Source organism: Buceros rhinoceros, unplaced genomic scaffold (genome assembly GCF_000710305.1).
Source record: "Buceros rhinoceros silvestris isolate BGI_N320 unplaced genomic scaffold, ASM71030v1 scaffold23609, whole genome shotgun sequence".
Taxonomy (NCBI): domain Eukaryota; kingdom Metazoa; phylum Chordata; class Aves; order Bucerotiformes; family Bucerotidae; genus Buceros; species Buceros rhinoceros.
The window spans coordinates 13,534-28,387 of NW_010430070.1; the positions used below are offsets into that span (position 1 = coordinate 13,534).

At 41.8% G+C, this 14,854-nt stretch overlaps 1 protein-coding gene across 3 annotated transcripts in view; it reads left to right on the forward strand.

Moving 5' to 3' along the window:
- Positions 1–1,718: 1,718 nt before the first annotated feature.
- The window catches only part of STMN2 (stathmin 2), a 23,267-nt gene continuing 10,131 nt past the window's right edge, over positions 1,719–14,854 (forward strand). The window contains exons 1-3 of one of the 3 annotated variants that reach the window (XM_010142900.1): positions 1,719–1,723; positions 9,698–9,793; positions 10,421–10,593. In XM_010142900.1, coding sequence (XP_010141202.1) covers positions 1,720–1,723; positions 9,698–9,793; positions 10,421–10,593 — 273 coding nt within the window. In that variant the 5' untranslated portion in view covers position 1,719. Of the gene's footprint in view, positions 1,724–9,697; positions 9,798–10,391; positions 10,594–14,854 lie in introns of those variants that run through there. The other 2 variants (XM_010142901.1, XM_010142899.1) reach the window with 2 other exon arrangements.

Below are 14,854 nucleotides of genomic sequence, written 5' to 3' on the forward strand. Positions count from 1 at the left end.
ACAGCGAGTAAGAGTCATTGTATAGCATAAAGATACAGTTACACACATTTGGCTTTGGGTTAAGAATATTAAATACATGCAGATTGCCCTAAATCAACCAATAAACTTAAGTTAAAAAAGCCTTATATATACACATTTTTATGCATACACGTGTATAAACTAAATAACGAATGATGCTATGTGTTTGCTATTCAGACACTTGAAAATGGGGTTTCTAGTCTATATGAAATATTTAGTTTGAGAGGTACCTTCCACAGCCCTCACAGCAGCATTTTGTCTCTAAAATGGATTCTCCTGATAATTATGATTTTGAAAAAAAATTGCAAAAGGTTCTGCACTCAGTGAAATGACTCGCACACAAGGAATACATTTAATTACTGGAATGTGACAATCAATAGTCCAAACCTACTGCAAGCTATAATTGCATTTATCCCATATAATCTAAACACAAATTTCTACTTAGCTGATTGCCCTGAGTATGTTCTTTGCCTAAAGAAAAAAAAAAAAGTGCTTTGCAATTGAATTTGTGTATTGTTTTCTGAGCCTTAAGTTAGGACTAATATAACTAATATTTTGTCCATCAGTTCAAAGCACAGTTTTTTAAATATTGGAAGACATCAAAGATAACTGCACCTTGGAAAGGCACATGATGAGTATTAATGAGGGTAGTGGTTACGACCCCTCTGTAAGTTACAAAAAACAGTCATATTTTATGCCTGGCTTAGAGTTCTGTTGATATCACATGTATATCTGATCCCAGAAAAATGGCAAGGACCAGTCTGTCTGTCTGTTGATGGAAACCGGCACTGTAGCAATGCGTTTCTGTTCCCTTGGTTGAGGTACTCCACAACAGCGAGATCCCCTGGCAGGTGAAAACAGGAAAAATTGGATTCTTTACCAATTCTTCTTAACTGCCTATTTTGCTGAAGCATTCTGGGACAGTACTTTGCTTGATGCTGTATCAATGACTTACTCTCTGAACACGTGGTTAATTCTTCCAAAAATTTACTCTCCTGAGAAGTTAAACATGGCTTTTAGAACAATTTGACTGTAATTTCAGTCCAAAGATGGGGGCGGGGGGGGGTGGAATTTCATAACATAATTAAAATAATACCAGTACAAATCCAGAAAGGATCTGCTGTGTCCAGATAAAAAGAAACAGTAGCAGAATCACAGAATAGTAGGAGTTGGAGGGAACTTCTGGAGATCACCTAGGCCAACCCCCCTGCTAAAGCAGATTCACCTGGAGCAGGTTGCACAGGATCGTGTCCAGGTGGGTGTTCATGTATGACGTTTGTACAGAAAGTGGTGCAGATCTCAGCTGAGTCTCCACGTGCTCCTGCAGTACAATAACATGATGACCTTAAGAGCGTACTGAGAGACTGGTAGCCTAGTCCCTGTCTGCTGGGCACTCCGTGGGAAACTAGTGTGCTCAGCACAAGGGCTCAAAATTCCTCTTCCCGCCCAGTGCCCGGATCAGCAGCAGGGTGGGAGCACGCTGTCATGGCAGTGACTGGTATCTGCATGCCAGGGCTGTTGGGGAAAGGCAGGCTGCCTGCAAGCTCTGCAGCTTCCAGGCTGTAACAGTCCACACCACACCACACTTACAAAGACACTGAAGAAGTACCACTCCTTTTGCAAGTCCTTCCCTGGTGCTTCAGCCACCAGCGTGGCCCCAGGACCAAGCCAAGCACCACAGCTTTGCACCCAGGAAACAGCATGGGTTGGGGGCGAGGCGCCTAAGCACTATGAAGCCACTTCTGAGGGAAGGATGGTAAATCTGGGGGTTCTCCTGCTGCAGGAAAGCCCTGAAGCAAACATTACTAGGCAGCTTTTACAGCTTGCTAGTGCACGTGGTAGCTCCAACCTCAGAAATGCTGAGACATGATAACCTGTGTACAGCAGGGCTGGGGTGGGTGTGTTGAGGAGAGTCCCTGAGAAGCTGTTGCTTCTCTGGCCTTCTTATTATCATTCCTGAAAATACTGCTTTTAGCCTGCATGGAGACTGAGATACTGGGTAAGTGCTTTCCAGGGGGGTTCTTCAAAGCCACGTCAGTAGAAATTTTGGAGTGAAATACCTGGTTTTTTAAGCCTTTTTCTATGTAACCTGTCTCAGAAGTAAAAGAGTTTAACGGCTTTGTCCATTGGCAAAAGTGTCTGTCACAACCCTTCAGGCATATGATGTGAAGGAAATACATTACACACAGCGAGCATTAAATCATGGAAAGCAAATCCGCCCATTCAGAAACTCCAGGGCTTCAGGATTTGATTCTTAAATCATTCATACAAGACTCTGAGTTATTACTCAGGGGGTAGGCATTTTCTTGAGAACAGGAAAATCAATGATAGTTTCAGACCCAGAATGATATGTGCAGAATTATTACTACTACTCTATCAGTGGTCCTAAACTAAAAGTGAGGATTTTTCTGTAAGACATGACAGAGCCAAGCTTGCTTCAATACCAGTCGAAAGAGACTGTTTTCCCTGTGTGCAGATACGTAAAAAACCCCAAAACAGTTCTGAAGCAGGTAAAGTGAGCCAAGTAAGGAGGGTTATTTCCTCCTGGTGCAGCTGCTACATACAATATATTTCCTTTTGCCATCCAACTCACATTCAGGAAAATCTCTTTGGCTCACATCATCTCATAGATGAATTTCCACAGTCTTTGTGCTTCCACAGACTACAGAAGACAGCAAATAGCAGAATGGTTACTGGGTGGGGCTGCCTTAAACATCTCCAAACTGTTGATGCTTACATGATTTTCACACTGAAGTGATAATAGCATATCAGGAACTATGGCTGTGGTGTCCTCTTATGAAGACAGGCATAAGTTCAACATCTTAAACATCAGCATCCAGCCAAAGCATCTGAAGAACAGGGGTTGAACTCCTCACTGCAAAAAATTAAACTCTTGTTCTCAGTTAACCAGCTGTCTTAGGAGTACTGTAGCCTTTGAGTTCATTCCTCACTGTTCATCCTCTCCATTGTCTTCAAAGTCTGTTTTTTCGGCCTCACATCCTTTCCTAGATAAAAAGCTCCATGGGAATAAAATTGAGGGAAGGGAGATGGGGTGCAGTTAGGGAGTGAAATATGGATAGGGTGCTTTGAAATAATTGCATGGCAAAGCCTCCTCCTTAAAGAAGGAGGTTTTCTCCCCTGGTGAAAAAAATCTCTGGAATTTTTGTTTTCATCCTAGCTGAAGTTTCCTGACTTTCAAATGGCTTTTAGGAGGGGCACAGACCTGTGCATTAGCAATGGGTGCTTTTGCCTTCCCCTCAGTCCCAGAGGACTGCTGGAACTGAACTGCCAAGGGCTTCCTCGTGCTGATGTGATGCAGTGGCTCTCCAAAGGCGTGGCTCAGAAGAGAGTACAGCATCTGGTTTTGCCACAGCTGTGGACCAATTCCGGCAGAGCTGGAGAAGAAGCTTACCCATAGCTTTTGTGTGTCTCTTCTTCCCATGTTTCCACCAGCGCGCAGTGTGGTGAGGCTGTCAGAGCCCTGAGTGCACTGACAGGCTCTAGACAGACATATGTCTGTATTCCTTCCACACTGGAAGGGAATGTGTGTATTTTTATTTCTGACTCGCTGATAGTGACTATGGCAAAGCATCTTCATCACTGTTTATTTCAAGAGACCGTGAAAAGATTATATTTTTTCCAAATTCAGAGAAATCCTTCCATTAAAATCTCATTTTGGCAATGCAGTTGCATTAGCCCAACAAAACAGTCTCCTTAATTCACGTCACAGAAGACCATAACAGGTCAGTAAAGGTTCAATAAATGAGTTTTCTCATGGCTTCAGCAGTGGAAATTGCATAAATTGAAGTAATACAAAATGGTAACTTTACATCTTAAGCATTAAATCCTGACATCAGAAAATAAAGTCAACAAAGACATTTGAATCCAATCACACACAATAAGTAAAAATCACAGATGTGGCATCTGGAGTAGTCCATTTTAGTCCAAAAATCCATAGTCATGATCAGTGCTGAAGCTGTAAATTTAGGGGAGATTTTCAGTCAAACTTGTGCCACCCCCCAATCTGCATGTTGCCCTGTGTTTGCATCTACACAGCACAGATGCAAGAAAATCACTATTGTACCGTCTTCGCATAAGCAAGCAGCTCGTTGTGTATTCCTCGGGATGGGTTTTGCAGGCAGATCCTGTGGTGTCACTGAGCTATGCTGCAGAGGTGGCATGCAAGGGCTTGCGCTCAAGGACGGTACCTTGGTGCAGTTTGTCACAGTCAGTCGTAATAGGAAGCTGAAGGGTCAGCTCTGTCAGTTGCCTCTTTTTTCTGTGTTTTGAAGAACTGGTGCTGCAGTGCTGCCTAATTTCACTGCCACTCTATGCATTTATGAGTGAGAGTAATGTCTGATTCCATCCCAAACCCATTTAATCCCATTAAATCCCGTTTAAAGCCATTTGTTAAAAGGAACTTCTGCTGGAGAGATTAAAATTGCTAATGCTTCTGCCAAAACATAGGCAGCTTTAGTGACCTCAGAATGGTCATGAGGTTTACAGAAATTAATGCCTAAAACTACTTTTTAAAACTCTCAGTTGCCACTAAAGCAGATTAGATCTGTCCAAGTTCTTTCCTGTTTTCTGGTCCTGTGGTAGGAAGTGCTCAAGTCACTGCTGACAGAGGAAACACAGTAAAATGTCTTTTCCTCATTTTCTGTTTTTTGATTCCTTTTCATAGTACCTGCTTACTCTATGCCCTAGATACAGAAATATCAAAAAATTCAGGGGCAGGGGACAGACCAAAACTCTGTACTTGCCTCTGTTAAACTACATTGTGATATATGAAGAGTATGTGAGTATCTGAGTGAGGGTCCTGTGCCACATTCCCCACCACTGAACCAGGTGAGCACTGTAGGGCATTGAAGATGCCACGAGCTGTTAGTACAACTTAAGACAACCTTATTTTCACTGGGAAAACTGGAAAAGCACACCTATATGTAAGGCTGCAAGATGTACTCACACCAAGTACTCTGTTGAGCAGTGCTTTGCATTCAGAATAGTGAAAGAAGCCCCACCTAAGTGAACCACCAGAACGAGATGACTCGTGACTGACCTCAAGGGATGGGTAAGATGTATTCACTGCAGGGGCTTTTGCTTTCATACCCTCCACCACTGGTGACTCCATGACCTATAAACATCGTTAAGTTTTCTGACAATGGAAGAAGATTCATTGTCCTTAAGACAAACTAATTCATTTACCTTAGACATCTCTCTTGAAATGGGACCAATCACTCTCTGGTGGTGCTTATCACTCCATTGACTAAAAAGAAAGCTTTCATGACTACTGCAAATTAGCTGCCTTAAAAATTAGATGGCCAGCATTAATTAAAATAAATCCCAGAGTCATACATCTCAGAGAAGTGTCAAAAATTAAATGATATGTAGAAACCCTATCTTTCATGCCCCATCTTGAGTTTTACTTTTCCCTACTAGTCCCAGTACTAGTTCACCACTTTACCAGTGCTCATCATGCATCGTTCTTCAAATACCCCACTAGCTATGGGGAACCAATTACAGTTATGATCGTATAACACCGTTTCATCTGATGGAAAATGAAGCAGCACACTACTAAAGTGGATTATAAAAAAAAAGAACTACTGGCCAACAGAGTGGCCTGTTGGTCACAAAATGATGTGGCTTTTCATGACTTAAAGCAAGGTCTTGGCAAACTCTAGCACCTCAAAGGGAGCATTAACAAAGTGAAATTTTTAACAAACTGATTTGTCAATAACATCTGTGAAAAAATCGATGTCAAGAATAGCTACGGTAGGTCTTCTCTACCTTGAATTTCATGCTTCACCTAATCCTACTTCTTACTCCTGCAGTCTCTTCCAAAGCAGAAAACAAAGCAGGATTTCAGTTCAGTCTCAGAAAGCTGGCTGTCTCACAGGGTCCCTGGCAAGGGAACATGGGTCTGAGCCATGTTATGGGTTGCACATTTCAGCCATGGGCAACATGCCAGTTTCTGTTTCCTTCCAGGTATGGAGAACTTCAGGAACTAGTTGGCTAGTGGGACTTAAAATGTCAAAAATCAGTAACACTTTATTACATGCAGACTGGATTCGGTAAGGCAAAAAGAATCAACAGATTTGTCTTCATCATATGCTAATTATAAGTAACATTTATGCTTAATCTTTCTGCTTTCATGTGTTAAAAATAGTCTTGCTTATGAATAATGGTCTCTGCTGTGACACAGCAATCTGTCCTAGCTGTGCTTTGCCAGGGAACAAAATGTGACCCAAATTGCCCATGGCCAGTCAGTCAGGACAGATTTTCATTTTACAGTGTAAACTGTAAAAAATTCTTTATAGCTATTGGATAATAGATGAGAACAGACAGGGTGGTTTTACTAGTGTTTTCCCTAATCTTCCTATTTCTCCCAGCAAGAAATAAGTGGTTGCTGATTTCTAATGGCAGCCGTAGCACTCTTTCTTAGTAGCTTCACTCAGTGGGCAAGTGAGCTGCTGGACTGGCGATGCACTAATTTTCTGTCTTTAGTGGAGGAATATGGGATGTCTCTGAATAAGCATATTATTTGATATCAGGAGAGTACTTTCAAAGAGAATAATGAAAAGACCCCAGCTGGGACCCCCAGCTTTGGTTCACACTGCAGAGCAATCTCAGAGTGTACAAACTGATTTACTTGATAGGTAATGACACCGGAAGATGTGCGTTAGCAGTGTATCTCCTGTGCTCCCGGCACTAATGGTTGTTCAGACCAGGGGACTGAACTAGTCTGAAGAAAGGACCCTCCAATTATATACAGTGTGGGTGTGGAGTCCTTAGAATTGTTTCCCTCTGGACATCCAGTCCCGCTGTGCTTCCCTGTGTGCTCATGCAGAAGTAGCACTGGCACCCTGGAAAGCCTCCAGGAGGGAGATCTTGCCTGGACCAACAAGTAAGAGCCCGCAAAGAAAGAGCATGGCAATATTCACCCAACACAAGGAGTGGTTTCACAGGTTCCAGACATAGCTGTTAAAAATTAATGCCTGAAGTTTGAGAAAATTATGAGATTGACTTAAAACAATGATATTAAGGTTCATTTGGGCCTCATTCAGAAAAAAAAAAATGTGCATTTTTGAGTTTCAAAGCTATCTGAGTTTCTTCTTCTTTGAAGCTGTCAAAGCTTTTAGGGGCGTTACGTAATATTTCTGAGGCTTTCTCTGCAACTCTGAATATGAGGAAATTATTTTTTTTAAATAGATGAGCTTCTGAAAAAATCACACCTTTTCAGAATTTAAGAAGACCTGTAAATACCTGTAAATTCACAGCAAAACGGCAAGACTTGCTAATACTGAAGTCCCATCTAATTGTAGCAAAAACAGTGTTCTGCTCTTGCTCAGCTTTGATGCTTTTAATGCATATAAACTTTTAAATCTTCCTGCATATATCTGAGAAGATTCTGTTGACATCTTTTTTCAACATTGTTCCTTCCTAGCAATTTCCCTCTCAAAGCTTTTGCAGTATTATGATTGCCATCACTAACTTCCCTTCATTTAACTTGCACTGTTGATGGAATGATACGTGCCCAAAACGACTGTACAAGCAGCTATATAATTAGCAAGCCAGTTAAAACACATTTGGAAAATAAACTTCTTTGCAATCACTGCTTGTCTTCAAGAGTTTTTGAAAGCTCCACTGTTTAAGACAGATAATTTTTGTGCCTGTTTCAGTTCACGCAAGAGGCCCTGTGCAGGCTGTGTAATTGCCATGCTGTTGGCTGGCTGGCCTAAGTGTGCTGCTTTTTAGCAGAAAATAAAAATTATTTTTGAGAGAACAGGCTTCCATGGCTGAAACACTAACTCCCTGGGATTTGGGAAAGCACAGTTATCTATCTCCCTGTTCACCCTGTGTGACATGGCCAGCCTCTCTAATCAGAATTATTTTTTTTACTGTATGGCAGTTTGAAGAAAGGACAGCTGAGAAAAGCAGGGCTCCTGCTGCTTGGTGCTGCCAGATAAGCTGGGTTTTGTCTGGTCAGGGGGGACGAGTCATCACAACGCTGATGTTGGATGCCTGAGAAGGGGTCTAGCTCTTCAGTTCCTTGGAGGCCTTCAACCCCTATGTCTCCAACAGGAAAAACAGCATTTGTCAACCTGGCAGGGTGTTTGGGTGCCAGGGTTGCAGCCATCTCCAGAACTTTCTGCGGGGATTTGAACCGAGTTCCGACTATGGTTGAAGGATTTTCTAGGGCAAATGGAAACTGAATCAATACTGTAAAAAAGCAAATGTAATGCTTGTAAAGCATGGAAAGTAATCCTAATGCTGCCAGTGGCCAGAATGAAACAGGACAAGGATTTTGCCAGCGTGCTCTCAGTGCGGCTGCACTGAAAGGTGAGGGTGCTGAGCACGTTCTTGTCTTCTCCAGCCATGTTTTGGAGATGACAAGCTGGGAGAACACCTTTTTCTAATAGTTTTAAATTCTGTTAGAAAACATAATCACTGTCAAGCAAAGATAAAAAATAATAACAAAGGCCCCAAAAGGCAGGATTCCTAGGACAGGGCTTTGCATGTCTCTTTCTATGAAGGTATTTCAAGGTCTACATCGTAGCGGTGGTGAGCAGACCATTAAAGAACGTTTAGCTTGAGCTGCTGTCATCAGTGGCCATGTCTGTAAGGCACAAGGCAGAGTCCATTTTCTGTATGTTTAGCAGCCTCCCAGGCAGCACTTGGGGTCTCACGTGCACACCCTCCATAACCTCCCTGCCAGATCTGACTTCGATCATGGCAGGGATCTGTGTGTTCCAATGCCCCCCTCAACATGCATACTTCATGGAGCGTGAGCAGTGGCTAGGGAGAACTGTCTCTAGTCTGGGCTCCATCATTGACCTGTCATGTGACCAGGTACAAGGGTATTTTGCTACTTGCAAGCTGGGATGGTAATTAGATGGTAATTAGAAAGGGTGAATGCAGAACATTGTATAATAGTTAGGTATTGATATCACCATTTCTAGACCGACTCCTCCTCAGTCCATGACTAGGGCCCATAGACATTACAAATTCAGTAAAGGTTACACTGGAAAGGTAAATTACAAGGATATTTATTGCATCAGCTGATAAACACTATACCTGAGTAGGGAAGCAACATATTTTGGTAAGTAAGGGAGGAAGAGCTTTGTTCCAAGTATTTACGGATATTAAGGACATTATGCAAAGGATTTGATAAATATATCCTCATTTCTGGTTTTATTTTTAATTAGCTGGATGACATTTTCATTCGTAACAGATAATCTCTTTAGCATCTGCCTATGGCAACACATGGGCAGCCTTTCAGAGCTGTTCTCAATTGCATTTGGATACGTCACAGAATTTGTAAGAGCTTCATGTCTCTCCACCTGCCAGGAGAGAGTGGAGTCATGGCAGTCTTCCAATGCTAAATACATTTCCTGGTAGCCAGATTCACTTTCTGTAAACCAGAGAGAACTGTCTGCATTACACCCAAGGCTGAGGTCATGTAGGAGATTAGAAGCAGTCTCTGCAGCACTGAATATCTCGTGTGTGATTTGATAAAAGCTCAATGTTCTGAAGAAATAGTTGAAAGTAGATATTCTAGAAAAGTCTGTCAGGTGGGTGATAGAGCAGATTTGCTGGTCCCCAGCCAGTCACCTCAGCTGGAGATTCACTGAGGAGGAGCTGGGCAAGTGAAGCGTGCTAACAAGGTCTCTTGTTTCAGCTTACAAGGAAAAGATGAAGGAGCTGTCCATGCTCTCTCTGATCTGCTCCTGTTTTTACCCAGAACCTCGCAACATGAACATCTATAAATATGACGGTGAGTGACTTTTACTGGAAATCATTCTGCAGGTCAGATAATGTGCTGGTGATGGGAAATTACTCAGTTTCGTCATCCCAGTCTATACTGTTAGTCAGTGGATATTTTGCTGATTGAACAGTTAATTTGCTGGGTTTGGGTATTACTTTCTACTGATTGTGTATTACGCGTGATGCTGGATATTGTTCCTAACAGCAACTAACTAAACTCTTAAAGCTAGCCATCTCGCACTGAGCTGTACTTTTCCTGCTACCCATTTGAGAATTACAGCTCTTCACAGCTGATGTAATTCCCAAGGAAACCAAGAAAAGATGAAAGCGTGCTATAAAAATTAATCAGCTTGGGCACTTCTCGCCGGGGGTGTGAAATGACACAGAACCCCAATAAGCTTCCAAAACTGCTTTAAATTTTTATCTTTATGAGATTAAGGTATAATTAAGCTATTGCAGATAAAATGGAATGTACTTCTCCCGAGAACAGTTTTCAGCCCATAATCTGCTATTGCATTTAAAATACCCAAGGCAAAGATGCTGAATCTTTTGTCTGTACTTCTGATCCTACACTAATGTCTCTCCTCAATACTGCTGAGGTATTGAAGGGCTTACCACTTCTCACTTTACTGTGCAGACATGGAAGTGAAACAAATCAACAAACGTGCCTCTGGCCAGGCCTTTGAACTGATCCTAAAGCCACCATCTCCAGTCTCAGAAGCACCACGAACTTTAGCTTCTCCAAAGAAGAAAGAACTCTCTCTTGAGGAGATCCAGAAAAAGCTGGAGGCTGCAGAGGAGAGGAGAAAGGTATCTTTCCTTTAAAAAATGCTAAGTAATTAGACCTGACTCAGTGTACAGAATAACACCAAAGTTTCCTGTCCATTTGTATGTTTTCCATTCCATCACTGACTCATGGTGGCCTGCATGCACGAAAATTATTAACATGTCTAAAGAAGCAAATGAGTTTACTTTATTTCTGCAGCTTGCAAACAAACCTCATTGGTTTTGATGCTTGGAGAGTATGCGTCACAAAATACAGATAGCTTCAGACAGGAGACCCAAGTGGGTTCAAATGTGCATGCTTACTGTGTGAATCTAAGTGGTTCATTCAAAGTATCTGCAATAGTTGCTGAAAACGAGTGCAGTTCTTCTACTATCTAAGTTTAAGAGGTGGATGTGCAATTCAAACCACTGCTGCCTGGGCTACCAGGTCTTGACTCCTTGTAGTGGCCATGGAAATTACTCACAAGGCCTGCCTGAGGCAGCTAAAATGGCTTCTTTATGCAGTATGGAGGCACGTCAGCCCTGGACAGAGAGCATTCACCACACACTTGAATGAAGACATGAGCATAGCGCAGCTACTAAGAGAGGCATTTCTAGCAGACAGTCTCGATAGTGCTGCAAGTTGGCCTTGTAGGGTTATCTACAGACTAAGCCTTCCCTTCTTGATGACCTTACCCAAAATGGTAAAACCTTGTTTCATAATCAATAAGTTTGTCAGATAGGTTTGGAAGGTTGTTACATCTTCTTCACAAAGGTAGCACTAATGCAGGGTGCATGCAGCAGGAAGTCCACATTAACTCTTTATTTGGCTTTCATCATGACTGATGTATTTGCTCTAAGTCAGAGCTACCTCAGATTGCGCTTTTTTCTGCAGAAGATAAAAGGCCAAATTCCAGATCAGATAAGTCAGAGGAGGACAAGAAAAACTGATGAGACACTGATCATAGCCAGCCTGAATTGCCAGTCTGAAAATTCGCAGTGTTCTGTGTGGGCTCAGTGTTTATGCTGTGCTGCACCATTTGAGGAAAGTCATGACTGGCTGCAGTGGCCACAGAAAATGCAAGATGTGGTAATACATTGTCCCTGTTTCCTTTTGCTATGGCACAAAAGGAGAGGCACAGAGGCCAGAGAAGCCTCAGGAGCCATAGAAGGACTTCATGTGTCCTTCAGCCAGGTGACCAATGATATTTTGTGGCACATCTGCTTGCACCAGTTAAATTGAAATTAGCCCTTCTTCCTGCTCATGGAGACCTGGGTAGAGAGTATCTGAAAATTAAACAAGCCTAGAAGTCTCTAAGTGCTTAATTTATCTCTCAGACAATATGATTTGTTACTAAACCTGACGTTTACAGAATCTTTTCCAGATACGGACAAAAAATGTATATGGAAGTCCAGAGACTGCAGATATACCACAGATAGCAAGTGGAGCAGCTCCAACAAAAGCCGCTCCATTCTCCTTTCAGACCAGATCAGGGTCACTTCCAAGAAACCCAGCAGAATGATTCCACTGCTGTGTGGTGAGATGCAAGCCCATTGAAGCCAGTAGATCTGGCTTACTGACAGGGCCTTTAAAACCCGGTCCTCAGTTTTGATTTGCAGTGAAACTTGTCTATTCTGGACCTCACTAATTTGAAAAATTCACAGAATCACAGAATCATCCGATTGGAAGAGGTTCATTTAGATGAACACTGAAGTGTTGCCAAATTTGCCATTTCTGCTGCCTTGCTAACACAACTGTGCTTCTAATGCACACACATTAGCACTATTGTTTCTTTCAAAGAAATTCTTCTGCCAGAGTGTCCATTTCAGTAAAAGAACATGACTGACATGAAAGGAATATGCATTTGCATTAGCACCTGCCCAGAAGTATGAGCTTTCACACGCCCAAAGGATGATATGCCCCAAAGACTCAATCTGAGAAGCGCTTCAGTATCGAGTACAAATACTCAAGTAAAGGTATGGACACAGCATGAAATGGCAGCAATTAAGAAGCCTGATATTATGCATCTTATTAGTGGTAAATATGAATTGCATGTCCAAGAGATTTCAATTCAGTGATTTCATTACTGTTCATTTCCTCCTGAAGAGAAACTCATTGTGCAATAAACTGGTAATCAGTGATAGCAATACAGACACCTGCCATTTCTTCCCCATGGTACTATATTAATTTTGATTGAAGATGTAACTGAGTTATTGTAATAGACAAAATCCTCCACATTAGCATTACAGCAGAAATTGCTGAGAAAGGAACAAAGAACAAAAAAATTCATTGTATCACTGTTAAAATCCCTGAGCTCTCACATCTCAACTATTGCCTTCATTTTTGGCCTGGAAAAGAGTACAGTGCAGAGAAGGATAAAATAAGCAATCAGAGGAACAGAAAATCTTCCATAAGAAGATAAATTAAATAGTCTAGTTTTCAGTTTGGAAAGATGCAACAGATGAAAGATAAGGTAGCAGTCTACAAAGTCATGAATGTTAATGAGAAGATGAATAGGAACAATTAGATTCTGTTTCGCACAATCCAAATAGGAAGAAACACTCAGTGAAATCATCAGACAACAATTTCAAAACAGAGGGGGAATCACCTTTTCATGTGTTGCTTATTCAAGCTATATTTGTTATCACAGACTATTTAGACATTATTAAAATATTATTTATTTCAAAAAGATAATAGCAAAATTGATAGAGCACTACCTTGTAGGAAATGATTATATGAATGTACCCTCTGGCTCAGAAAACATGTAACTTGGTGACTGCTGAAATCTAGGAAGAGGTGTATATATTGATCTCAAGAAAGGACCAGGCAGATTTGCCCAACTTCATCTATACTTTCTGCTGCTAGACAAACCAGGCAGAGTTCTTCTGACATCCACCATGGCAGGCGTTATCATACTTTTCAATCTACGTACAATGGCTGTCAGGCACGACCATTCTAAATCATGTCCTTCCAGCACAGTTCTTGTTAAAATCAAGTATAACTAATGGATGAGAATTGCCTTTTTGGAAAAAATACTAATTGATTTCACACTGTTTACGGATGAGATTCTGCTCTGTTAATTAGGCAGTGTTCATTAATAAATTTTTAAACTCATGAGAACCTCTGCAGCGATAAATGCACTTCAGCAGTCTCCTGTTTATGCTGTTTCCCGTGTATCATTCTCATTTGTTCCCTTGTAAGCTTTTACAGGCCTCTCTCCTTTTCTCCACCTTTTTCCCTGCCTCACTCAACAGTCATGAGCTCATACTCTCAGACCTAACCAAGAGTTTCACTTGAGGCATTTTTTCATTTTGCACCACACAGCAAGACCCGTGTGGGCTAGTTACCGATTTGTCCTTTCCATTTATAGAATCCTCTTTACAGCATGTCATTATTATCCCATTATATTTTTGGCATATGTGTGCTCTATTTTCCCACCTTGGTGGATAATCGGAAAGATCTTTTCATCCTTCCCACTTAAGAAATTAGAGCACAGTGACATTGTATGCAGCAGTAGTTTACTTCTAACAGAATCTTCAATGTTTATCCATTTCTACCCATTGGCCTTGAATGTTCAGCTGTTACTACCCTTGACGGACAGACTTAAAAAGCCATATGTCAAATTATATATCTTTATTGCCCATATTCAACTTGCTAGCATAAAAAAGAAATACTGATGGGACACATGTTTCTGCTAGACTTTGGATTATAGGAGAGAAATCATGTGTAATTAAATCCTTTTAATGGCTTTGTATTGGGATGAAATGCAATCAGGCTCAACCCTAGTGCAAAGTGCTGTAAAGAATGCAGAGGAACAGTCATATTTTTTAAATTTTCTTGCTTTTGGATATAGTCTTATAGCTGCATGGGTTTTGAATACCATTAATATTAAATGCTGCAGGATAAGCCCTCCATGCAGCCTAGCCTGGGCAAGGCTCATTGTGCTTACCACAGCAGGCAGTCAGCCCAGGGCATCTCTGCCAGCATCGTGGGCACACTCTGCATCGGGCTTTAGCATCCAACTCGCTGCCCCTTTGAACCAGCTGCGTAGCCTGCCCAGAGACAGTACTCTAGATGCATCTCCCTTTTGACATTTAAAAATGTACCTTTCTTTACGGGATGGTGCAGCAGGCTGTTGGGGGAAAAGGCTTTTCCGTGGTGGGGAAGGTGGTAGAGCTGGGAGACAAATGCTCCCTCCTAGACATTGCTTGAGACTTGCCGCTCCAGGTGAGAGGAGAGGCAGAGAAGGGACTGGCATCTTTCCTGGCAAAAGTGGAGCTTGCTTTCTTCTTCCAACTCATTCCT